Below are 26830 nucleotides of genomic sequence, written 5' to 3' on the forward strand. Positions count from 1 at the left end.
ATGCTGAGGAAATTGTCAGGGGAGAATGGGCACTGGTGGAGGGATGGGTAAACGATCATTGTATGACTGTAATGCAAACATGAAAGTTTGTAAGTTTGTAACTGTACCCCACAGTGATTCACTAATAAAAAAATTTTTAAATAAATAAATAAAAATGGCATATTAAAAATGAAAAAAAGAGAATGGATTCTGGAGCCATACACCCCAAGTTTGAATACTTAATTTAATGTACCTAAATCTACTAGTTTACCATGTGTCTTGGGAAATGTCTTGGGAATAGTTTCTTTGGGGACCTCCCAAGCAGTGCTCAGGGGACCCCAGGGCCACAACAGGCAATACTTGATCTACTGTGCCATATGACTCATGCCGTGATTCTTGACTACCTGGACCACTAGAGATTTGGGGGACCAGGTGGTGCCAGGGGTGGAAACAGAGTCAGGTGCATGCCTAACTGCTGTGCTATTTCCCCAGCCCTTGGCAAAGTTTCTTTCTCTGAGAACCTGTTTCCTCCTGTGAAGACTGAGATAATAGTGTCTCAGTAGTTGGGGTGTTGTGAAGCTTACGTGAACAAATATCTAAGTTCAAAACTTTTGCTTGACCCCATTATTTAAGCTGTGTTGAGATGAATTCCCTTTATTATGATGATTTACGGTGATTTCCAACCACCAGTGTACAGAATTCTCTTTTAAATGTTCAAAAACGCCCTGTGGCTACTTAACACAGTATACCCCCAAATTGTGTAGCTACCACAACTATTTCTTAGATTTCAGAAAATTTCTGTGGACCAGCACTGGTCTACAGACAGGTGGTTGAAGACCACTCAAATCCTAGAATACAAGTGTTCAAGAATTTTATTCTATTTTATTCTGTTTTATCCTACTTTTTAATCCCTACCACCACCACCCCCAACCCCCATCCCTGCATCCCTGCTTACTCAGGTCAGCCTTCTCTGCAAAGGCTAAATATTTCCAGAAATCTTGGTGCACTAATGGCTGTAATAATAGCAACTTCCAATAAGAGGATAGTTTTTTTTTTCTTTTTGGGTCACACCCAGCGATACACAGGGGTTACTCCTGGTTCATACACTCAGGAATTACTCCTGGTGGTGCTCAGGGACCATATGGGATGCTGGGAATCAAACCCGGGTTGGCCGCATACAAGGCAGATGCCCTACCCTCTGTGCAATCACTTCGGCCCCCAAGAACAGGATAGTTTTCATGGAGTGGCAGATGGGGTGGAAGGAGAAGAGGGAAAGAATTTCTTCACTCACTTATCAAGGAAGTGACAGCAGGAAGTAGTCACTAACAACTCATTTTCACTATCTCTGGAGTTTTTCAAAAATCATTTACTTGTTTTACTTTGATCATGGGCAACTTTACCACATCTTTGAGGGGAAGTCTCCTCCCGCCCAATTTTCAACTAGGCGCCATGATTTACAATTCTATTAACAGTATTAAATACTAGGCATACAACATTCCAACACCATACCTGCCATCAGTGTCAGCATCCCTCCACCAATGTCTCAAAATTCCCTCCTAGCCACTCCACCCAGTTACTAAGGATCCCTTAGTAAGCTTAGTAGGCTGGTAGATGTCATACTGAGTGAAGTCAGTTAGAAGGAGAGGGACAAGTAGAGACAGACCACTCTCCTGTGTGGAGTAGAAAGAAACATAGTGGGGGATCCTCTTGTATTTTGCTTTGAGGGGGTCAAATCCAGCAGCGCTCAGGAATTACTCCTGGCTCTACGCACAGGAATCACTCCTGGCAGGCTCAGGTATCAACCCAGGTTGACCACATGGAAGGCAAGGACCTTATCTATCTTTCTATATCTCTGGCCCCAAGGGGAACCATTTTATGTGGACCTCATGTGCTCATGGGCCTTGTGGATTTGTTTTCCTGGCTACAGGGTCCATTTGGTAAATAAATGACTGGTTTGGAGCAGGACCATAGTCTGTGGAGACCACAGATGACCTCCTAGGGCTCAGTTCACCCTCATTAGTTCAGAAGTGAGAAATCTCTGTTCCCATCCCCCACCTACCCAGACACCCACACCTCCTAATCTCACCATTAGAGAACCAAGAGACTCTGGGACAGTGTCAAAACTTAAAGATACGCACACACAGAGAACCTTGTTTTCAGGGTTCTGTTTGAATGCATTTTTTTAGAGCCCACAAAGAACCTCTTGTTAAATAGCAGCGATCCTGTTTCTTATCCTGTAAAAATAGTCATATTTTCTATTTGAGAACAGCTGACATCTGACAGACTACTTTTGGAAAAATAAGTGAGTATAGTTTTGACAGGAGCGACTGGTGTGTAAAACTGTTTACCATGAGTTATTTCTCTCTGAACGAACTTGCAAAACTCAGTAAGTACAGAGATACATACACACATGCATACATGCATAGCTTGATGCTAAGCACTGGGGAAGCTCGGTGTACGCCTCTGTCTGAATGGGCACAGATTCACTCATCAAATAGAAACAGAAGCAGCACAGAGTGGTAGGGAGAGAGCATCCCCATCCCCTCCAACAAATGGGACGCAGTACTCCTTCCTTCCTTCACCCCAGCCCTCAATCCCAGCTCTGTGGTAGCCTGTGGATCTTGCACAACACTCGGGCATTTTGTTGAACCCCCAGTGTTTAAAAGTGCTTTATGAATTATTTATCTACCTTTCAAAACTGACCCCAGGAAAATCTGGACCTGGGGCATTCAGTGGGGGTGAAGAGAAGGTCTAATCCAGATGCCTGACTAGTGTGCCCATTGAACACTAGTCAGGCAGAGCTGAAAGGGACCTCCTGCCCAGCCCCAGGACTTCCTCTTCTCTTACTTAGTCTTACCCCTCCACCCACCCCCACTCAGGCCCCCAACCCTACTCATCTGCTTTCTCATCTCTGAGTCAGTGGTTATCCCTGCCTGCAGGGGATACTGTGGGAAGGATTCCCTGGTTTTTGGCTGGAAGAAGAGAGCCTGCAGTGTGAGAGATTCCTCAGGCATGGGAAGTGTTCAGATGCTGGCACATGGCTGTGAGACAGATGTCCACCCCTCCAAAGAAAGAGATGCTTGCAGAATGCGTGTGATTCCAGCCCATTCCTCTTCTCTCCCATCCACGCAGAATCTGCCAGGCTGCCTGCCTCACCCCACTTCTGTCTCTGCATCTGTGCTGTTCCTTCTGAAATCAGCAGACTCCCAGAACAACCGTTTACTCTCTTGAAGACGGCAAGAACTTGAACCAAGTCCTTATTTCTTGACTTTTCTCCTGGATCTGAATTGGTAATGAGTGTCCCTAGCACTCCCCTTCTCCCTTAGGGCATTTCTCCCCTCCACGTTTCAGTAGTTTATTTGTGGCAAGGGAGGTAGGAGTGAGGTTAATGAAAGTAGTTTGAATTTAAGGGTCTGATGTTCAGCAGGGTATATATCATGTAATATTTTGTTTGCTTTGTTTTAATTTGGGGGCTGTACTTGTGGCTACTCTGAGCTCAGTACTCAGGTCACACCTGCTGGTGCTCAGGGGACTCCACATTGGCAGGGGTGGGACTAGAATTTCCTGTATCTAAAGCCTATGACCTGTATTCTATTCTCTGTCTAGTTTGGGCTTTAATCCTGATAACAAACTCTGCGTTAAAAGTTATACTTGTGTAAAGAAAGAAAATGAACCCCACAGGTTCCGGGTGACTTGGCCAAAGCAGAGTTGAAATGGATCTCAGGTGTGACTGAGTCTGAGACTGACACTGAGCCCTGTATCTGAGTCTCATGTTGAAGAACATTTGGTTCTGTTCACCGCACCACCCTGCAGGGGTGCCTGACTATCTAACCCAGCATTTCTCAAACGGAAGCCTGTGAGGTCCCCAGGATATTCCAAGGGGGGACACAGGTAAAAAAATGAATAAACAGAAAACCATGGCACACGGGATCAACCAGTTGGACAGTGTTGGGGTTCAGGAAGGAAGCATGTTGGAAGAGGGCAACAGATAGAAAAGGATGAGAAACACTGGTCTAATTTAGCTGCTGTGTTTTCAAGAGTTAGTTCCTTAACTGGGAGAGAATACAATAGGCTTTGAGAAGGCTTTTTTTTTTTTCTTAATTCCAAACACTTGGTAATACATCACAAAGCAAATAGCATTTTTAAAATGTGTTTGAAAAGCACAAAACATCAAAGGGCTTATGGGAACAGCTTGTGACTTCCTGGAGCTCTGCATTCATAACTGTCAGATTTTAACAAATACTTTTCTGAATAATTGCTTCATTATTATATCCCTCAAGAAAAAGTCGTCACAGGCATCAAGTGCTGCATATAAAAATATCCTCTAATCCTTGAGTTTGAAAAGTCTTTCCTGTGATGTCAGCAAAGGCGGGACCTAGTGGTACCTGATCATTCCCAACCTCCGGAACGAAGTGGGTGCAGAGGAAGGATGCAATAAAGTGGGTGGGGAGGAAGGATGCTGAAAGTAGTGGGAAGCCTAGGGGAGAATATTTATGAGGTTCTATTCACTTGGGGAGGATCTCAAAATATTTTTTTAGGTGTTGTGGTTTGCAAAAGAGGCATTGAGTGGCAAAAATTTGTAAGCCTACAACTGTACTTCATGGTGTTTCACTAATAAAAAATTAAATATATATATATATATATTTTAAATCTGCAAAGAGAAAGAATAGAATATAAGTAATTCCATGTTAGTAAAGCAAAGGAAGGAGGTTTTTTTTTTTTTTTTTTTTTTATTTTATTTTTTATTTATTTATTTATTTATTTATTTATTGAATCACTGTGGGAAAGGTTACAAAGCTTTCAGGTTTATGTCTCAGTCATGCAAATATCAAACACTTTTCCCTTTACCAATACTTATTTTTTCCCATGAAGAACCCCAATAAAACCCCACCCCCCACCCCTCCCCGTCCCTGTGAGGCAGATGAATTCTAGTTAACCCTCTATCCGCTTTGATTAGATTGTTTCAATAAAAGATTCACCACTATTATTTAGAGTTTACCCCCCCCCCCCCCCAAATCAGACATGCTGAAAAAGCATTGTGAAGTGATTTGCTTTCTCCAGCTGGGTTCAAGAATTAAATGTTGGTTTTGGATTTCTGCTATTTTACTTATTGACCCTGGAAGTATTTCTACTGAAAGTCAGATAGTTAAGAAATTGGTTTCTGTGTTCTGGAGTCGTGGCCGTGCTGGAGAGCCGCTCGTGGGGGGCAACTGGTGGCCTCGGTAGGGCGTGAAGGGCGGAGCGAAACGCCCCCCTTCCCATGAGGTTTTAGTCGCCCCCACACTCCCGGCTCATACCTGCTGTCCACAAGGCTCCCATGTGGCCGCCATCTTTCTTTCCAGAGAGGAGAGGGCGAATGGGGCAACACCCTTTCCCCTCCGGCAGACTTGATGGGCTGGATCAACGCATAGTCCATTCACTTTTCTGCTCCAAGCTGCTGGGTTCTGCATTAAGTCCTTGTGCTTCTGGGGCCATGGCCGTGCTGGAGAGCCGCTCGTGGGGGGCAACTGGTGACCTCGGTAGGGCATGAAGGACGGACCGGAACGCCCCCCGACCCATGAGATTTTAGTCGCCCCCACTCCCCCGGCTCATACCTGCTGTCCACAAGGCTCCCATGTGGCCGCCATCTTTCTTTCCAGAGAGGAGAGGGCGAATGGGGCAACACCCTTTCCCCTCCGGCAGACTTGATAGGAAGGAGGTTTTTTGTTGTGTAGTTGAATTGGTTTTTGTTCGGGGCCACACCTCGTTGTGCTAAGAGATTACTCATGCCTCTGTGCTCAAGGGTCACTCCTGGCGGGTCTTGGGGAACCAAATGCAGTGTCAGGGATCAAACTCTGGTCAGCCACGTGCAGAGCAAGTGCCTTACCTGCTGTGCTAGCTCTGGCCCAATAGGATTGAGGTTTTATTTCAGACTGGCAGGAGCTGAATTACGCTCTGATAGTGTTTTCAAAATTTATCCTCCCCCAAACAAAATTTGTTTATCCATTTTATGAAAATATCCTTCTTCTGCCATGCAGTTGTTGAGAGGATTAAATAAAAACAAAGTATTAGAAGCACCTAATGTCATGTTCAGCACAGCTAGACAGTTTCAAAGTTATAGTCAATTTTTTTTAATGTAGGAGTACTGCTATTTATTCAGCCACTGATTAGCTGATTGAATTGTGCATGAACTCCACATTCAATTCTTATTATTCATAGATTTCCATATTTTTCAATCACCTACTTTGTTCTAAACTTCATCTCTAACTGTATGATCAGCACCCGCCAATGCTTTTGTATTCCTTCCCACATGCCAGTGGGCAAACCCTGAGTCGTCCCAACTGAGATTGGACAGGGCTCAGCTTCCTGTTGCAGCTTTACTGTAAAAACTCCTCCCCGCCCCTGCCTTTCACATCTTATGTAATGTTTGGTTCTTCAAATCTGTGCCTGCTGTTGGGGCAGTTTCAGCATTTCAAGTGGTCCTCCTGGGCCAGAGAGATAGTACAAGAGGGAAGGTACGGTACTCGCCTTGCATGCAGCCAGCCCTGGTTAATCTCTTGCATTGCATAAAGCCTCCAAGCACTGCTTGAGTTCACCTCTGAGCACCAATCCAGGGATAATCTTGGACATATCTAGGTAGAGTCACCAAACTCAAAATAAATAGATTAATTAAATTAATTAAGTCATCTTCCCAAGTGAAATGCTTGAGGAATGGGAGAGAATACTCAAGTCACACAGCACAGCATTTTCCAAGCATGTGTCAGTCCTTGAGTTTGATTTCTGCTCTGGAGGCCCTTTGAGCACTTCTGGCCACTATAAAAGAACAACAACCAAGTATAATCCTGAAAAGATATCTAGTGTTCTTGAGCACAGGAAGAGAGAGAGGTGCATTATGGAAAAAAAAATGTGTGTTAGGTTGTTTCATTTAGGTAACAAATGTGGTACTTTGGGGCATTAATTCAATATTAATGAAACAATAACATTTATTAAATAAGACTTCTCTAAGTATAAATACAGCAAATAGGGCATATGTAGTTACATTTTAAAAATCAGATAAGGTATATTTGATTATTTGGATAAAAGTTATAGGATAAAAATCAATTAAAGGATAAAAATCTTATACTCAGTGGCTCACAGACACCCAATTCTGTGTTTGTCTTTAGAGTAATAACTCAACACTTGCTAACTCATTGTTTACCGGCACCTTATATAACTTAATTACCACAAATAATGGTAATTAGCTATATTTTTCTTGATATGTAATATAATATTAGGTAAGCTAAACATTAGTGGCAGATTGTGATTTGCTAAACATATAGTAGATGAACTCCAAACTCTCCATGACTTAAGAGCGTAGACATCACATATGTAAAATCTGATTGGATATTTTCACAAGGCCCTTCAAAAAGGTGTCAGAGGGCCAGGAAAGTCACATGCTCAGTGATAGAGCCCATGTCTCGTGTATGAGGCTTTGGGTTGGGTCCCCAGCACTACAAAAAGGATGGATGGATGGATGGATGGATGGATGGATGGATGGATGATGGATGGATGGATGGATAATTAGTCTGGAATCAGGACTCCTTACATCTTATGACTCTGCCCACAAAGAGGACCTTTGTACCAGCCCATGGATGAATAAGAGATAAGGATTGCAGGTGGAAGGGTAAACTGAGAGATTAAGCACATTGCTTCTGCCTTTATTCTGTTGGCCAGAGCTTGGTCACATGGGTCTCGCTAATTACAGAAGCAGCTGGGAATATCTAGCCGTGTGCAGAAAACATGAATAGTTCTGTCACTGTTCTCCTTATGTGTACTGTCTACCATTGTTTTTCCTTAGATAAATGGCAAAATCCTTGGGTAAGCAACAATTTAAGCTCTTTTTAAGTTAGTCCTCTAATCCTTTCCAGTTCCTTACTAAAGAAAGCAAGTCTATCTATGTCTGGCTTGGATAAAAGATGAAATTGTTCTACAAAGAAACGTCTCTACTTTCTTTTGTTCTATTAGCAACCAACCATTTAATCCCTGCTATAAATTTTTGACTAAAGTTATTTTTGCATTGAACTAAAGATCATGTAAAACATATACTCAGGGCCTTCTAATAAAAAAAAGTGTTAAAGTAATTAGTCATTTAAATGTATTCCAACTACATTGTGGGCTTATATCCAAATTTCTTTAGCACTCAGTCAGTCTTGTCTGACACACAGGTATATTAAATAATGTAATATAATATCTTTGGGAGCCAGAGCTATAGTACAGTGAGTAGGCACTTGCCTTGCAACACTGAAAAGCTGGGTTCCATCCTTGGCATCCCAACCCCAGAGCCCACCAGGAGTGATCCCTGAACTCAGAGCCAGAAGTAAACCTTGAGCACCGCCAGGTGTGACTGCCAAAACAAACAAAAAAGGAAAATGTTAAATAAAATGAAAAGGATGTTACCTATTTATGTATCTGCTATCTTCTGAAATCTCTGCACAGCTTTGTTAGACTGAGAATTCTGATGATTTTTTTTTTCAGTTTCTATGTTAATGTTTCACTCCTAAGGAAAGAGGCACTGGCACAGTAATCACCCAGCCCTTTCTATCATGGGTATAGTTATTTTAAAACTATTGTCCCCTATAGCGATCAGCTTATGCTGTCCTTTGGGACTCAAAAATGATTATAGACATTTAAAAAAGATCCAATTCACATATGTTTTATACCATTAAAATTTTAATACAGTGTTAGGAATTTTGAAACCTAATGAAAATGGCTAATGTCATATGGTACAGCAATTCTACTGCGAAGCTTATGCCCAGAAAAATGAATGCAGGGTCTTATAGAAATATTTGTATACTAATATTGCACCTGGCCGACCCAGGTCCAATTCCTTCATCCCTCTCGAAGAGCCCAGCAAACTACCGAGAGTATCCCACCCGCACAGCAGAGCCTCGCAAGCTCCCCATGGCGTATTCGATATGCCAGAAACAGTAACAAGAAGTCTCACAATAGAGACATTACTGGTGTCCACTCGAGCAAATCGATGAACAACGAGAAGACAGTGCAGTGCAGTGCAGTGCAGAATGTTCAAAAGGCGGAAGCAACCCAGTGTCCATCAACAGATAATTGGATAGATCAGAGAGACAGCCCAGTGAACTGAGTGTATGCTTTGCATGCAGGAGGTCCAGGTTCTTTGCTTGCACTTCATGTTTCTTTGAATACCACCAGGAGTGACCCCTGAGCACAGAGCTGGGAGTAACCCCCGAGAACCATTGGATGTAGCCCCCCCCAACCAAAAAGAGAAATAAAACCAGATAAATGGATGATCAAGAAACATCGTGTAAAATGCACTGGAATGATAAAGAATTAAATGATAGTACATACAACAGGGCTGGAGCGATAGCACAGCAGGTAGGGCGTTCGCCTTACAAGCAGCCAACATGGCCGACCCAAGTTCGATTCCTCCGCCCCTCTCAGAGAGCCCGGCAAGCTACCGAGAGTATCTCGCCCACACGGCAGAGCCTGGCAAGCTCCCCGTGACGTATTTGATATGACAAACACAGTAACAACAAAGTCTCCAAAGTCTCCAATGGAGACGTTACTGGGCCCGCTCGAGCAAATCGACGATCAACGGGAGGGCCTTTACCTTTACCTTTACCTTACATACAACAAAACTGGGCCAGAGCAATAGTATAGCGGGTAGGGCATTTGCCTTGCACACGGTCGACCTGGGTTCGATTCCTCTGCCCCTCTCGGAGAGCCCAGCAAGCACAGCAGAGCGTGGCAAGCTCCCCGTGACATATTTGATATGCCAAAACAGTAACAACAAGTCTCACAATGGAGACGTTACTGGTGACTGCTCAAGCAAATTGATGAACAACGAGAGGACAGTACTCCAGTGCTACATACAAAAACATGAACTTATGTTAAATGAAATAAGCCAGATGGGGGAAAATGGTGTATACCCACTGATAGGATGTATCTAAAATAGATGAGGTCATAGTGACAAAATGCAGAATAGAGGTTTGGGGTAGGAGAGGAAAGGAGGGAGTTATTGTTATATAGGTAGAACCGTTATTTTTCATGATGAAAACATTCTGGAAATATTGATGATGGTCACACAACATCATGTACTTAAGGCCACTTAGTGCTTTAAAATTGATAAAATGATAAATTTTATGTTGCATATATTTTACTAAAATTGCTTTAAAAAAACTTTTGGAAGGAGGTTGGAGTGTAGAATTTGATAACTCTGTGTTCCAATCTGAGATGTACCATTATTAGATGTGTGCAAACTACTTAATGTTTCTGAATATAATTTTGGGGGGTGAGTAAATTACTGACCTTAGAGGATTGTTGTGAAAATTAATTAGCATGTTAATACAAAAAGCTAAGTAGAACTAGTATTGCCAGTAAACGACTTTGAGGATAAAATACCATATTTCATGATTGATTTCTGCCTCTGGAAGATAAAAAATATTAACATGGAACAATCTAGGTGCCATAGGATTTCCCAGCTAAAGAATTCAAAGCATAGGTCTTGTTGTGGTATTTTAGTGATCACAGGACTAGAAGGAATATAGGTTTACCTTGCCTAACTCTGTTAAGTTCTGTTTCTGCTTTGTTTCTAGATTGTTTCTTTCTTTCATTGTTCTGTGGGGGGCCACACCCTGCAGTATTCAGGATTTGCATCTGGCTCTGTGCTCAGGGATCATTCCTGGTGGTGCTTAGGGACCCATATGTGGTGCCAGGGAATTGAACCAACTACATACAAGGCAAATGCCTGACCTCCTACACTACATCTCAAGCCTTGTTTCTTTTTTTGTTTGTTTCTTTTTTTAAATAATATAGGAGTACTGCTATTTGTTCAGCCATTGATTTAGTTGATTGAATTGGGCATGAACTCCACATTACTTTTTTATTTTATTGTGTCACCATGAGATAGAGTTGCAAAGCTTTCATGTTTGATATTCGGCCATACAATGATGAAACACCCATCCCTCCACCAGTGCACATTTTCCACCACCAATGTCCCAAGTATCACCCTCCTCCCATACATACACATTGCCGTCCTCACCCTGACCTATGGCAGACAATTTCCCCAGTACTCTCTCTTTAATTTGGGGCATTAAATTTGCTTGAATTTTCCCACCACCATTCAAGCCTACCTGCCAGGGGCAGACACTAGATAATATATTTTCCATAGCTCATTTTGAATATCACGAAAGCTTACACAGGTGCTATTGTAAATGTAAATTTCTAGATTATAAATGGTTGGGTTCCAGAGACATCTCTGTTTGGCACTAATACATTTAGGAATTCAATTGGGAGCCTCTAGGCCAGGGTTGTTGGTGCACTAAGATGGCATCTGGAGGCAAACTGTGGGAGTGACAGCCAGTCTTCTGGGCAGGTGGTGACCCAAGGAGGGACAGCCCAGGTCCTCTGCGGCCTGGAGATTTAGTCCTGAACCCACATACCTGGGCCTTGCTTTGAAAGCTCTTGATCACTGGGATTCCATCTGAAGTAGGTGGGGAGACTGCACCTGCTCCATCTGGGGTGCCCCAGTGATATTGGCTCCGTATGGGGCCCAGAGAGATCTCCGGTGCTGTCATGTCATCTGGGACTTGCTGCTGTGTCTCTGGGCCAGGGCTGTTGGTGTGCTAATATGGTGCCCAGAGGCTAATTGTGGAGATGACAGCTAGTCTTCTGGGTGGGTGGGGACCCGAAGAAGGACAGCCCAGGTTCTCTGCCACCATGCAGCCTGGAGATGTAGTCCTAGAACCCACATACCTGGGCCGTGCTTGTGGAAGCTCTTGGTCACAGGATTCCATCTGGAGTTGGTGGGAAGACCAAACCTGCTCCATCTGGGTTGTCCCAGTGATATTGGCTTGGTATGAAGCCTGAGAGATCTCCAGTACTGTGGTGTCTTCTGGCACTTGCTGCTGTGTCTCTGGGCCAGAGCTGTTGGTGCGCTAAGGTTCATATTACAAAAATTTCAGCAGGATATATCTTGGTGAGGTCCATCCTGAGCGGTGGAGCCACACTTGGGGTATGGTGACTATTTTGGATTGTGGAAGAAAGTGGCTGCTGGGGACTCTGCTTGGGCGGACACAGGCCAACCCGCCCCCTCCTATTTACTCCGGACAGTTCAGCCATGTATGGGTCTGAGCTTAACTGTGGCTTTTGATCTCTTTCAAGATTTATTTAGGGGTCTCTGAGGCAAGGCCAATAGTAGAGCTTACAGGATGGTGCTGGAGTTGGTTCATGGGGTGACTGCCAGTTCTTCCAAGTGTATTGGGAAGTGGAGGAGGTAGCCCATCCCAACTCTAAGTGAGCTTGTATAGCTGAGCTGGAGGTGCTTTGTGGGTGTGACTCCCACAGACCTAACTTTTGACCATTTAATTTCTTGGTAAACTTGTTCCCAAGTTTTTGGGGTCTGGCCAAAGGCACAGTGGCAATTTTGGGGTATCAGGAAGTCTGAAGGCAACATCAGGCTAGTGATGCACTCGCCCCACAGGTACAGGTTGACTTGTTGGCAGCACCATACCCCCAAGCCTTGTTTCAAAATCTTGTGTAGGTTTTCTTCATTCTTGTCCACTGAAATTATTTTAGAGCTAGACATTAAGTGTTTGCAGTGTGTCTTGGGACGGGTTCTAAGATGCAAGCAACAGAGAGATATGTATGTACACATTTCTCCGGAGATCAGACATCTTGTCAGGTTAACTGCTTAAAACATAGCTGTACTTTGTAAAATCAGGTGCCTTCTCTGTAGCAAATACCAGCTTATAATGTCTGCAGGAAAAGGTCTTGATTTCATTGAGATAGTGGGATAGAAGCCGCAGCACAGACACAGCAAGAAATGTTGGAGGTGACAGGAATTGGTGCAGGAAAAAGACTCACCCTCTTTGTATGCCTTAAGAGTGACTGCATCTGAGTAGCGTGGAAGCCCCCACTCTGGGGAAGGTAGAGTCTGATTCTATTGCGCTGCTTCCGGAAAATGAGAGTGGGGAAAGTATTTTTCAAATGCCCTGGGAATCATCTAGAAGTCAAATTTGGTTATTTGGAAAGAGGAGTTACTGCTTATATATTTATGCATATTGCAGCGTAAATAGCTGAATGTTCCCAGCTCCCTCATTCAATTCTCTATAAATCTGCCTCCCTCTTCCAGTCTCCAGGGCATTTATTGGCGGGATGGATGGATGTCAAGTGTGTGTAGCGTCATTACCTATATGAATAAAGACGTCACGTTGACAAGTGTCCTTTTTTTTCTTCCAGAGCAGAAGCTATTCTCAGCGGGATCATTCGTAAGCCAGAGACACTAACGCTGTGACATATGCCCGTCCCACCGCCACCACCCCCTCCTCCTCCGCCTCCACCTCCCCCACCCCTGGGGGCTCCCCCTCCTCCCCCACCATCAGCACCTGTGGTAAGAATTGTTTTTTTTCACTTGGGCTCACTGTTGGGCATAAACTTCTTTGAACACACTTGAGCAGGTGGTTTTATCAATTTGAAAGGTTTTTTGGGGGGAGGTGCTCTCAAATAATGCTCAGAGGACCAGGAGACCATTTCCAACAATGCTCTGCCAATGTTCTGGACAGTTCAGTGTTTGAACCTGTGGTACTAGGGACACCGGACTACCCTGGCAGTGGTCAGGGTCCTCCAGAGCTCTCCCTAGAAGTACTCAATATTCTGTGTCGGGCTGGGGTTAAACTCGGGTGCCGTCCCTGTGGATGGTGGTCTGCTTAGCTCTCCCCAGCTTCAGCAGCTTAAATATTCTGAATCAGCCCCACATCTCCCTGGTGAGATCTCAGGTCGCTATTTCTGGCAGCTCAGGGTCTGAGTCCAAACCCACCTATTCCAGGGATTCCTCCCCTTGACCCCCAACCTCGGCAGTTCCCACCATCTACCTGAGTGTCAGCTGCTGAGGACCCCATCACTGCTTTTCATGCCTGCTGCTCCATGTAATGTGTAGGAGGCATTCCGAGTCTTCCTGACAGCTCTTCCCTCACTCTGCAAGCTCAGAGGAGAAATTCAGCCGAGGGGCTCGTGCAGTGCCCAGGGTGCTGTGTGTGACTGGGAAGTCGCTTAGGAGCTCCTGGGCTTCAGTGCCCTGGTTCTGGGCGCAAGTAAGAAAAATCACACACATGACCCCCACAATAAAGTCAAAATTTCCACATGAATTCTGCCACCCTCCTGCGTCCAATCCAGGCTGTGCTGCTGGCAGATTGTGTCTTCTTGCCTGAGTCTAGTGTGTGATGAGAAGAGTTTATGCTGCTCTATGGAGAGCCAGCAATCTAACCCACAGCACCATTGCCCCCGCGGGACAAATGGCACTGAGCACTGTAGGATGCTCAGTGACACTCAGTCCACCAGCAGCACTCCTGACCCAAGAGTGGCTAGAAAACAGGTACCCAAGGAGCTGGAGGTGTGGCCTGAGGGGGAGCATATGCCTGGCCAGTGCCAGGGTTTGGATGTGGTTCCCAGCACCACAATAAAGGAAAAAACCCTTGCAAGCAGCTGACCCGGGAATGACCCCCAGCACCTCATATAGGCCCTGCCAGGAGTGATTCCTGAGCACAGGGCCAGGAGTAAGCTCTGAGTACATCGGGGTATGGCCTAGGAATCAAAAGGGGGGGGGGGGCTGGAGGGAAGAAACTATCTCAGACATTGCCGATGTCCCTGTCATGCTCACCTGCACTGAATCAGGGCCTAGTGTCTCTGCCACTCAGCTACATCCTTGACCCACTCTCCACCATGCTTCGGTGAGGAGGGCTCCCAAGCAGTGCTCAGGGGTCACTCCTGCAGTAGTTGGTCAACCAGGCTGGTGGTTTGAATGCTGGGGAGTGAGAATGTGGTGCAGGAGAGCACCAGGGCCACACCTGCAGATGCTTGGGCGCCCTCCCCTGCACCCCAGGGCCACACAGAGCACAGCCCAGTGGACCCTGTGGTGCTGGGCAAGGAACCTGATGAGCTGCTGGCAAAGCCTGCTCCTTCTTTCCTCTGCCCCTTTGCAGAATGTCTGTGCTCACTGCTTTCAGCTCCACTTTCCTCTAGGGAGAAACTGGGGCACTTCTTACCCCTCATTCTGCACCCCACGGGCAACACAGGGGAGCGAGGCCTAGAGAGGGAGCCAGAACTAAGGCTCTGTCCTCTGTGGATGGAGAAAGATCCCAATGCTAGGACCTGAGCAGACAGAGGCCGCACTGCAGGAGTGACATGCGCCCCGTCAGCAGGAGCCAAGGCCACCTTGCCCAGCACACCCGTCGTCCTCGCTGGCCCCTGGCCCTGGGGCGTGATGAGGGACGCTTGAGGCTGAGTAAGAAGGAGTGAATCCCAGTGTCACTGGGATCTTCACTCCACACACCCATTCCAGATCAGCATGTCCCCCAGACTGGCCCAGCCCCTAAAGAGAGAGAGAACCTGGTTTCCCTCTGCAAACTTCACAGAGAGAACAGATTCTGGAAAGAATATGCATGTGGCACATAGATCATCTTGGTCAGTTCATAGTCAGGCTAGGAATAAGTAATCAAGTTCTGAACTTGACTCCACAAGGAATAAAGAACATGAATAGGTTATAAATAAGGGAAAACATGCATAAGATGACCGTATGAATTGGATAGACTTGCTAGCACTGTAAATGTAACTTACAGTAAAAATAAAACTTATAATAACCTCAGATTCCATGATCCTTCTAGTAAATTTAGAATAAATGCATTTACTAAACCCCTGTTGCTGGGAATTTGGGGAATAAGCCCTTTAAACACTGCTGGTGGTGTGCAGATACATGGTACTGTACAATTATTGAATAGGCCTGTGGACTATTCTCTGATAGCAAACAGTAAACTTGAATGTCTCATATTCTTCCCTGGTAAATGGGGAGCTTGATTTCTGGAACTGTTTAAGAATTTAACCCTAGAGAAGCCAGAAGGAATTCATACAAAAGTGCGCACGGCAATAGTATTTATTTGGGGTGTGGGAGTGGGAAGTGTGTTACGTAGTTCAGGTGAATTAAATGAATTGAAGTGTTTGATGCTGTGTGCCTTTATATTAATTAGTAATTATATTTATAACCATATCAATTATGGACAAGTTAACATGGGATGTGGGTTAAAAATAGGCTCCAGATTAAAGACAAACTCCTTTTACACCTAATGAAATACATAAATATGTGATGAAGAGGGAGAATTCATCTAAATGTGTCCTATAGGACAGCTGGCTTTGTTCTACCTTTCTTTCAACTCATGCACCAGTGATCTTGGTCCATCAGAATGTGGCCCTCCCCTGTGTCACCTTTCAAAGTGACACACCCTCCAGTGGACCTCTTATGGGGTCCTGGCTGGCCCCTCAACCCATCATCTGTGCTCCGGCCCCCAGAACTCACCAGAGCCATTCTGCTTGCCATGTCAGACTTTCTGCTTATCTCAGCTCTGACCCTGTCCCTCCCTTCTTAGGGATGTCATCTCACATCCCGTAACAGCATTGGGAATACACTTTTAAACCTTCCTTCAGAGCAATGATCAGCTTTGTTTTGCATTGAGAGGAAAAGGACCTATATCTGTGGAGTGTGGTTTTGTGTCCCTGAGGACCTGGCTGTCAGTAGGTGCTCTGCTCCTTAAATGCATGGCTGAGTGAATATCCGAATAAACAGGATTAAGAAATACAACTCAGCCTCTTCAGGATCAGTATTTAGGACTTTCTACATCTCTGCATGCAGACCAGCATGCCAGATTTTACTATTTTAATTTTTGTTTTGATGTTTTGTTTGTATGGTTGATTTGGGGGAGGGAGGCAGACCCAGCTGTGCTCACGGCTTACAGGATCCTGGTCCTGCACTCAAGGATCACTCCTGGCTAGGCTCAGAGGATTGTATGTAGTGTTAGGAAACTGTCATTCCAGTCCACTATTGTTACCTTTGCGAAGAGCGAGCAGTTCTGCTCCTGTAATAAAATGGTCCTACAGGCTGTGCTCATTCTGAAGTTCTGAAGATTAGACCAAGGCTGAGTCTATTCTAAATTTCCTCCCATCTCTCAACTCTCACCTCCCTGCCCTTCCCATATCTATCTCCTCCTGTTTTGTAACATGCTTCTGCACTTCTGAGAACATGGGACTCGGGACAGGGAGAAATGAAACCAGGTGCTTCCACAGAAGACAGCCTGCATTCTCATCTGGCCCCTGTCCCTGTTTTTGGTACGATCATCCTTATCTCATCATCTAGCATCAAAGCTATGCACACACTGCATTGACCCACATATAATTTAATTATTGCTATTGCTTTGGCTACAGAATGTAAGTTTTTTAAAAACCTAATAAAACTGGAAGTACAACAAATAGGGGGCTTGCCTTGCACATGGTCAACCCAGCTTTGATTCCTGCACTACATATGGTCCCCAAACCCTGCCACAAGTGATCCCTGAGCACTGAGGGAGGAATAAGCCCTGAGCACTCTTGGGCATGGCCCAAAAAACATAAACAATAAACAAAAAAAATAACAAAAGAAACAAAACCCTTAGTGAAATAAGTAGAACTGAGAATGTAGCCAAGGTACATTTCTCCCTGTGTGAAGCCCAGATTTGATTCTTAGCATGAGAGAGATTAACTAAACTTTGGTTCTGAATCTATTTTAACAGATTTAAGAGTGCTTAAGATGCATGATAAATGCCCCCTGGGCCCTGAGATTTCTGTTTTCTTGTCACTTCTCCATAACATTGTCTACTCAGAAGGAAGGAAATGATGGGTCTCTGAATGCAAGTACTGAGTTCTTTGGAATTGTGTGTGTGTGTGTGTGTGTGTGTGTGTGTGTGTGTTTAAAAATTAGATTTGTCACTATGTGGATGAAGCTGGTGAGTATCTTGCTGATTGAAGTTAGTGAAAAGAGGGACGGATGCAAAATGGCCTTCCTCATATGTGGGTTATAAAGCAACACAGTGTGGCATAGCAAACAGACAGAGGCAGCAGAACTTGACAACTCAATTTATTTATCACAGCGAGGGGAGAGAGGCTGGAGAAAGGTGACTGACTCAGTGGTGCAGGGAAGCAAATACTCTGGTGGAGGCTGGGACATTGGAATACAGCATGCACAAAACCCTATCATAAATAGTATTGTAATAAATCATGGTACCTCAAATAAAAAATCTTTCAAATTGAAAAAAAAAAATTTAATGTGAGGGACCAGAGAGGAGAGCACAGCTTCTTGCATGGAGCTGATCCAAGTACAATACCCAGAAACATCTATCATCCCTCAGTCACTATCAGGAGTGATCCCTGAGCACAGAACCAGGAGTAAGCCTTGAGCACAGCAGAGTGTGGCCCCCAAACAAACACAATTTAATGAAAAAAAAACCCACTTGTAAAGATTGTTTTTTTTTAACAAGGAGGAAACAGGTTTTCTGCAAGCGACTGTACCTTATTATTTTTAAAAACAAAGTTTGGGAAACTAGCTTGATAATCAGGTATGGACCATGAAAAGCAGAATTCCAAGTAGGAAGACACCGTGGTGCTATGTATTTCTCCTGGCCTACTCCGGGCTGGAGCGACAGCACAACAGTAGGGCATTTGCCTTGCACACAGCCTGCCCGGCCAACCCGGGTTCGATTCCTCCAACCCTCTTGGAGAGCCCGGCAAGCTACCAAGAGTATTTCCCCCGCACAACAAAGGCCTGGTAAGCTACCCGTGACACATTCGACATTCCAAACACAGTAACAAGTCTCAAAATGGAGACATTACTGGGCCCACTCAAGCAAATCGATGAACAAAGGGAGGACAGTGCCACAGTGCTACTCAGGAGGCACAACAAATAAAACACTGAAGGGATATTAAAATCAGAAGCTAACCACAGTCCTTCATTACTGCACGCCAGGTGCTTTGTATCCATGAGGAAGCTCTGGACATAGTTTTCTTCCTGTGTGAGGACTACCAGGGAGTGATGCTCACTCCCTGCCCAGTTTCGGAGCTGAGGGTGGTGGGGTGGGTGAGGGTGACACTCATTTCCTGCCTTTCCTGCGCTTTGCAGGATCTGAGAAAACAGCGCGGGCCTTACAAAGGCCAGTTTCCCCACCTTCTCTACATGCAGGGACTTTGCGGTATACAAAAATCACATCAATCTGTGAAAGCAAACTCGGAAACGGGGAGGTATCTGCAGTCCCATGAGTGTCTTTATTTATTTATATTCCTTGAATTTTGTGTCTGCTGGGACGAGGGATAAAGGGCTTAGTAGAATTGGGTTTTGCCCTGTATTCTCCAAGAAGTCATTTGCATATTTTCTGGAATGGTTGAAATATAATGAAAGGCTTAAGTCATCACATTGCCACTCCAGTTCTGCCACCGGGATTCTGTGAGTGTCTCTAATGAGGGATGAGGGTCGTCTCCCAGGGTGGACAGCCATGAGGATGAGGAGGCTTTGGCATTCCGTCTGGGCCTGGAGGATGCTGTTAAAATTGACTTTTGGTATTTGCTTAACAATTTGCAAAACTATACTTTTGCCCTTAGTCATGCTGAAATTTGATTCTCCTGCTCACTACCCTTCGAGGCTTTACAGACTTGAGCTTCCAAGTGAAAGACCTGTAAGATTTGTAGCAGATTTGCTGGGTCTGTAAAAGAGAGAGAGAGAGAGAGAGAGAGGTGTGGCCAGACCTGCCAGTCATACTTGCAAAGGGCTATTCAGGGGGCCTCTTTCAATGTGTTTGTTCTTTTCACAGCAGTAGGAAGGGTAGCAGGAACAAAGAGGCAAGGGCTTGCCATGGTGAGCTGCAGGCAGCTACTAGGCTCTTAGGCGCTAATAATGCCTAGGATTTGGCAAAGCAGAGCCTGCAAGCACTTGCTAAAGGCCTTTATCAACTTTCATAAGAGTTTAAGCCACTTGCATGCTGGGACCTGAGCCAGGGATGTGGTAGGAAGGTACCACAGGGTCTGAGACCAGGAGTGACTTTCCAATTCTTCAGCCACCTCTATAGCAATAACTCATAGCCCCATCTTTATTTTACACCCCAGTCTTCCGACTGCCTTTGAAAGGTCAGCAGTTACAGTAAAACTAACCTTTCCTAGAAAGTTTCTCGGGAGTTACCCTCACTCCCTGCCCAGTTTGGGGGAGAGGGTAGATGGAAAGGGGGCGTGAGTGACACTCACTTCCTGCCCAGGTTTTCTTTTCTTTTTTTTTTTTTATTAGTGAAACACCATGAGGTACAGTTGTAGACTTAAAAGGTTTTTTTTTTTTTTTTGCTTTTTGGGTCACACCTGGCAATGCACAGGGGTTACTCCTGGCTCTGCACTCAGGAATTACCCCTGGTGGTGCTCAGGGGACCATATGGGATGCTGGGAATCGAACCCAGGTCAGCCGCGTGCAAGACAAACGCCCTACCCGCTATGCTATTGCTCCAGCCCCAGACTTACAAGTTTTTGTGCTTGGGTTTCAGTTATACAATGATCAAGTACCCATCCCACCACTAGTGCCCATTCTCCACCCCCACCAATCCCAGTATAAACAGGCTTTCTTTTTTCCTACAACACGATTATAGTCAGGAGTCTCATCAAGATTTGGAGTCTGGGATCCTTGGAACCAGGTCCCCCTTTTCCTCAAAATGCTCTTTTCTTACTTGCCATAAAAGAAAGAAAAAATAAATTAAATACAGTGGGCAGAGTGCTTGCCTTGTAGGTGGATGACCCGGATTCGATCCTGGCACCCCATATGGTCCCCCGAGCTCACCAGGAATGATCCCTGAGTGCAGAACCAGGAGTAGACCCTGATCACTGCAGGACGTAGTCACAAAACAAAACAAAACAAAAACCCAAAACTAAAGAAAAAAATATTTCCTTTTGCTGCAAGTCAGGTTGTCACTAGCAGTGAGATGCTCAGCCCTGACCCATTAAAGGAAGCTGTAATTCAGAGGAAAGAGATGCTGAGGACCCCAGAGCACCTGCCTGCAGTGGAGTATTGAGAGCCCAAGTCAGATTCCCTAGAATGTCCCATGAAAAAAGCAGGTAACATGAGGTGGAAATAAAGCAGCTCCGTATGGGGGGGGGGGGGAGGTCAGCCCCATCTATAAAACCAAATCAAGACAAGCCAAACCGGATGCCTGCCTACAGAGAGGCTCTGAGATGAAGATGTTTAGGACAACGGGACAAGGGAGTGTAAGTATCCAAGGGGGGGCACCTAGATTGTCCTGGATGCTACACTGTAGACATGAGAAGGACAGGGAAGAAAGAAAAGGGGGTGAAGTTAGAAGAGGTGACAGTAGGTAACAGAGGCAGGGGGCAGGAGCCTTGGGGCCTGTGGTGTGTGGTCACTATGAAGTCGGTGGGCCCCTCTGGGTATCTTATGTGAAGCTGAAAGGAGAGAAATGTTCACTTTCTCCTCATCTACCTCTGCCAAGGGACCACTGGGAAAATAGGACTACTAAAGTCTGCGATGTCCCTGAGCACATATGCTGATGGACCTAGAGTCCCACCAGCCCCATACGTCAAGCTACACCTGATGTCCACTTGTCCTTCTCAGCATGGGAATTTATCCCTACCACCTGATTTCTCAGGGAGCCATGGACTCAAGCTGGAGGAGGTATTGCTCTTTGTAGGAAAGGAAAGCCAGTTTTAGGCCTTCTGGGTCCTTGCCTTTCTCTCAGAAAAGAATTTCAGGGGAAGATGAACAGTGAAGTAAAAACAATTTTTACTTGGAGGTTTTGAGAAAGGGATGAGAGGGGAAGGGAGAGAGAGTAACGTGCTCAAGAGAGAATGTGAGCTTCTCCAAAGGTGGAGAGGCCCCAGTATACATCTTAAGAGGGGAGATGCATGATGAGAGTGGCCTATAGACCAAACATGATTGCCACTCAATGTCTCTTTTGCAAACCACAGCACTCAAAAGGAGAGAACAAAAGGGAATGCCTTGCCATAAAGGTAGGGTGGGATGAGGGGGTATGGGGGGGGGTGGAAAATGGGCATTGGTGGAGGGATGGGTATTTGATCATTGTATAACTGAAACCCAAGCACAAAAATTTGTAAGTCTACAACTGTACCTCATGGTGTTTCACTAATAAAAATTTACGGAAAAAAAAAGAGGGGGGATGCGGGCGACACATGTGCTCAGGCACCACAAATACATGCACACGAGCAGCATATGGGCTTGGGCAGCATATCACACGCTTCCTTGGTTCAAGTTGACTTTCATAGGATTTTCCCCAAGCTGCCCCACGTGGGGCTTTCTAGCTAGGTAGAGTCCATTGCTAGGGTGGTTGCCAAGGGAGTAGAGTTGGGATTGATTGATGGTCTTCTTTGATATTCATTTCCTTGTCCTTTATTCCTGCTGGAGCTTCTTTAGGAGTGGGGGGATCCAGCCTTCTCTACTCTGTGCTGACGCCCTGCAAGGGTCTTATCGGGCCTTAGTCTGTGTACTCACAGGGTGGGTCCTGATAGCCCTAGGGCTAGTTGATCATTACTTCCCAGGAAATCTATTGCCTTGGGGACTCTTTCGCATTTACCTGCCTGCATTAACTGCATTCACAGTCACTTTCTTTCTCTGCTGAACCCATGTGGGTGAGGTTGAGCTTTGATATATGTATATATCTAAACTATAGAGCCAACAACACTGAAAGCGTGGGACTCAAACTGCAACAACCAAACTTTAAAAATGTGCTGTCGGGGTTTAGGGGGTGCAGTGAGAGGGAACATTGGTGGAGGGAAGTGGACACTAGTACAGATACTGCACTAAACCTTGTGGATTATCTAAGTTTGTATTTATAGCAATCCAACTACGTGGGCGCTAATGTTTCCATTTCACAGATGAGGAAACTGAAGAGCAAAGAAATGACTCAGGAGCCCAGTGTTAGTTAGCCAGTGATGTAAATGGTGGAGGTTGGATTCCTTCCTGGGGCCTCTGGGAGCCTGTTTCCAGATGTGTGTGCAGGTGGAATCACCAGCATGATGACTTGAACACTCAGGCAAGGGTTTACTGCTTTGCATTGGCAGGTCCTAAGTGCAGGGCAGAGAACTAGATTCTTCCTCCAGGAACTGTCTGGTATTTCTTTTGTATGGAAGAGTTAAGACAGGGAGGGGAGAGTGACAAAGCCTGGACATAGCTGGTCAGGGTTTGAATGCTGGCCTAATGGTCCCGGAAGCTGTGCTGAGCCCCAGCACGGCTTGGGTGTGGCTTTTTCCAGGACAGTCCCTGCCCTTGGAATCTAAAGGCCTGGAGGCGATTGTTTCCCTTCTCACACCCAGGCCAGAGCTTCTGGCTTTCCTCCTGGACCCAGCCTCCACCTCTCTTTGCACCTTTGGGTTTTTCCTTCCTCTCTCTTCTCCATCGCTTTCATTATTTGCTTGTGGGTTTTTGTTTCTCTTTTTCATAGAGAGAAAAACCGAAACATTGCACAGTAAAGAAGACTCCTGATTGAACATCAGAGAATGCACTTAGAAGGCAGGAAGGGTGCGAAGGAGCTCAGTTTTGTCTCCTCGTTAATGTACATGTTTCTGGGCCCGGTAAGAAAAGGGCGTCTGATGCAATGTGGCTGGGTGTTCAGTGGGGACAGTAAGTGACTCTGAGCTCTGACCACAGACCACAGTGGGCTGTGAGCCAGTTCTCATGCCAGTTGTGGAGCTGGTGCAGTGCAGAATTCCCTGCTCTCTGCAGCTCAAGTGTCTGCTGCTGGGTCCAGAGAAGCAAATGCTTGTCTGTTGCTGCTCCAGGAAATGCTTCAAGGCCCACGGGTGTTTTTCAGAGCAGAACTCCACTGCGCTGCATGTGTCCTGCCTATGCTTTGAGTTCTCACCTCAGGGTGAGAGGGCCTTGGTACCACTCACTGCTTAGTGAGTGACCCAAAGCAGAAATCTGCACCTACGTGAGTGCCAGGCATGTAGTGGGCGCTCAGATCCTGGCATCACTTCCTGAAGTTGGAGTTTTAGAGAAAATACTGACGGTCCCAAAGAAACCCCACTGTGTGCTAACCAGGCTGACCTTATATCCTCCGCTTGCTCAGTGTGGAAAGCCAGGACACATTCTAAAGTGCATCCCATCTGAATATCATCAGTACGTTCCCATCTCAGGATATTGGAAAAAGAGAACTCAGGCGGAAAGGGGCTAGGCTGAGCTAGGGACTCTAGATCATACCTCAGCACATCAGATACAGCCTGAAGGTCCCCCAAAACCTGGCACCCCAAGATTCAAGCAGCTGTACATTCTCGCCCCATTCCCTGCACTGAACTATAATATGGTTGACTGAGTAGCACCAGAAGTGGTCCTGAGCATGCATCCAACAAAAAGGAAAGAAAATTCAGCTATATAAGAAGTAACAGATTTGGGGATAGCAAAGCTAACATCTGGGTATGATTTGAATAGCCATAACATGTCCTTTGGCACAAGGCTCCATATGCCAATTTGGCCATTGTTTTCAGGAAGAATAGTCCCTGTGCCTTTGCTTTCCATAAAAGCATTTAAGCTCAGGGAGAGCAACACAGTGTACTCATTTTGTACACGGTTGCAATTGATTTCCATTTTAATCAGCTCTCTTCACAATCGAGGAGTTAGAACGTCTTTTCAGGCTGGTGAGAACAGGATTCCATCTGTTCCAGCCAAGTATTTAAAACACAAAGGTGTGAAAGCATGTTTGTGTCCCATGTCACCCAGTCAGCACTCACTGTGGCAATATGGGTTTCAGTGGGGATCACAGAGTGATGCAGTGAGGTGTAGTCAAAAGCAAGAACAAGTGGGCTTTTGAGTCGTGCGCATTGGAATGGAAGTGACTGGCTCTATGATAGCAAGCAAATTACTTCATAATACTGAGCCTCAGTTACCTTGTCTGTAAATGTGAATGATGATAGCCATTTTTGAGGATAGCCCAGAGCTGGAGTGCAGGGAATGTCTTGCTCAGAGGATGTCTCCTGAGCAGGGCTTGGTCCCTGGTAGGCATTAAGTTTATAGGTACTGAAAGCCTACAATGTGGGATTGTTGTAGGGTCTAATCAGATAAGAAGAGAAAATGCTTGCCATTGCATGGTGGCTATTATTTCAGGTCCCCTCAAGCCACTGGGCAGATAAGAAGATCTGGGGCCAGGCTGAGAGCAAGGACTCCTGTGGTCATTGCAGAGCAGAATGATGAATCTCAAAGGCAAGGTCTAGACTGGGAGCTTGAGTTATGTTACAGTGAACACTCAGAGCAATCATCTGAACGCTGTCCACAGTCAGAGGAGTGCAGGACACTGCTTGGAACTCTTCAATGGTTCCAAATATACCATGCCAGCACCTGCTCTTTGCACGGGATCCTGAGGATCCCTACTGAATTGAGTGGCCTATTCCAGGAGTGTAGCTGGAGGTGCCAGGAGTCAGGAAATACAGCATTTCCCTAAGTGGGATTTTCTTCCATCTCAGGGAAGGCAGCACAGACCTGGAATGATCAGTCATGGGTCCTTCCTGTTTGTTTGCTTCATGAACGCAGATTTCCAAGGGACAGAGTAATTTTTTTCTGCAAATGGAACAATAGATCAAATAAGTTGGGGCGCATCTGGGTTCGAGCAATGATGCCTCAGTAGTGGAACTGACTGTGGATGAAGAACAAGTGGAGTCCAGGACTGTTCTTTGGGGCTCTGCTGTAATACAAGGACCCAGTTCAACATTTTTATTTCTTTGGGGGGTGAAGAGCTCTAAGAGATGAAGGTGTGGGCAAACTGATGATCCGGTGTGGGGCCCCATGGATGCAATGCTTCTTGGCATCTTGGTGATGCCTGGGGGCATCTGGGACTGCACCCTGCAGTGCTCAGAGGGGACCAGGTGGTGTGGGATCGACCCAGGTCAGCAGCCTCTGCTTTGTGCCTAAATTCCTGTGCTCTCTCTCAAGCCCCAGGCCAAGGCTGTTAACCCTTCAGAGGAGGAGATCTCTACTCAGTTCTTCCTTGGTTTGGCATTTACAGGTGACTTTGGCTGTGGCAGACCATGGGCTGCCAGGAGGAGGGCACAAGTCTCCCTGGAACATTTCCTAGAGCTGCTCCTGGCAGATCTCTAGGTTGCCGCTCTCTGAAGCAGAAAAAGCTTTTGCAGACCTTGGACTGCCCCAGGATGTTGATTTTCAAGTTCCATGGCTTGGGCTTTCTCTGCCTGGCCCAGACATTCTCTAAGCCTCTAGTGAGGGGTTACAGAGATAGTTCAAAAGGGAAAGCTCATGCAACCCTGAGTTCAATTCCAAACACTGTGTCACCATGCCCAGGCACTGCTGGGTGTGGCTCTGGTGGACCCTAAACAGCTGGGTCCTAGCAGTACCCCATTCTTGGTCTGAGCACTGAACTACAGGGAGTGTCCCCCAGGAATCTGGAGAACCATGCAGGTCACTATAACAATAAATTAATTTGGGGATGGAGCAATAGTACAGTAAGTAGGGCACTAACTTTGTACACACCTACTCAAGTTTGTTACCCAGCAGCTCATATGGTCCCGTGCCTGCTAGGAGTGATCCCTGAGTGCAGAGCCAAGAGTAAGTTCTGAGGTATCACTGGGTGTGGCCCTCTCCAAAAAAGATCAGAGAAAGGCAAAATTGATTCAATACATAATATAAAAACTCATCAAATTCTGAGCAGGAAAATGTTTATACCAATGGGATATGGATTGACATAAATTATCACTGTATCACTGTCATCCTCTTGTTCATCAATTTCCTTGAGCAGGCACCAGTAACATCTCCATTTGTCCTAACCCTGAGATTTTAGCAAGTGCCACATTGGAGGCTCTTTCAGGGTCAGGGGAATGAGACCAATCATTGTTACTGGGTTTTTGCATATCGAGTACGCCACGGGGAGCTTGCCAGACTCTGCCATGTGGGTAGGTTACTCTTGGTAGCTTGCTGGGTTCTCCAGTGAGAACTAGACAATAGGAGGTCTTCCGGGAGCTTGGTTTTATAGTCTCTGGATCTTGGCCGTTGATGGGATTACAC

The 26830-nt window shown here is 45.7% G+C and overlaps 1 protein-coding gene across 2 annotated transcripts in view; it reads left to right on the plus strand.

Annotated features, from left to right (window-relative positions):
* WIPF3 (WAS/WASL interacting protein family member 3) overlaps window positions 1-26830 on the plus strand; it is a 112543-nt gene that overhangs the window by 27473 nt on the left and 58240 nt on the right. For both annotated transcript variants that reach the window (XM_056117940.1, XM_056117941.1), the window contains exon 2: window positions 13210-13360. In XM_056117940.1, the coding sequence (XP_055973915.1) occupies window positions 13268-13360 (93 nt within the window). In that variant the 5' untranslated portion in view covers window positions 13210-13267. The remainder of the gene's footprint in view (window positions 1-13209; window positions 13361-26830) is intronic.

Source organism: Sorex fumeus, unplaced genomic scaffold (assembly GCF_029834395.1).
Source record: "Sorex fumeus unplaced genomic scaffold, SorFum_2.1 ptg000037l, whole genome shotgun sequence".
Classification (NCBI taxonomy): Eukaryota; Metazoa; Chordata; class Mammalia; order Eulipotyphla; family Soricidae; genus Sorex; species Sorex fumeus.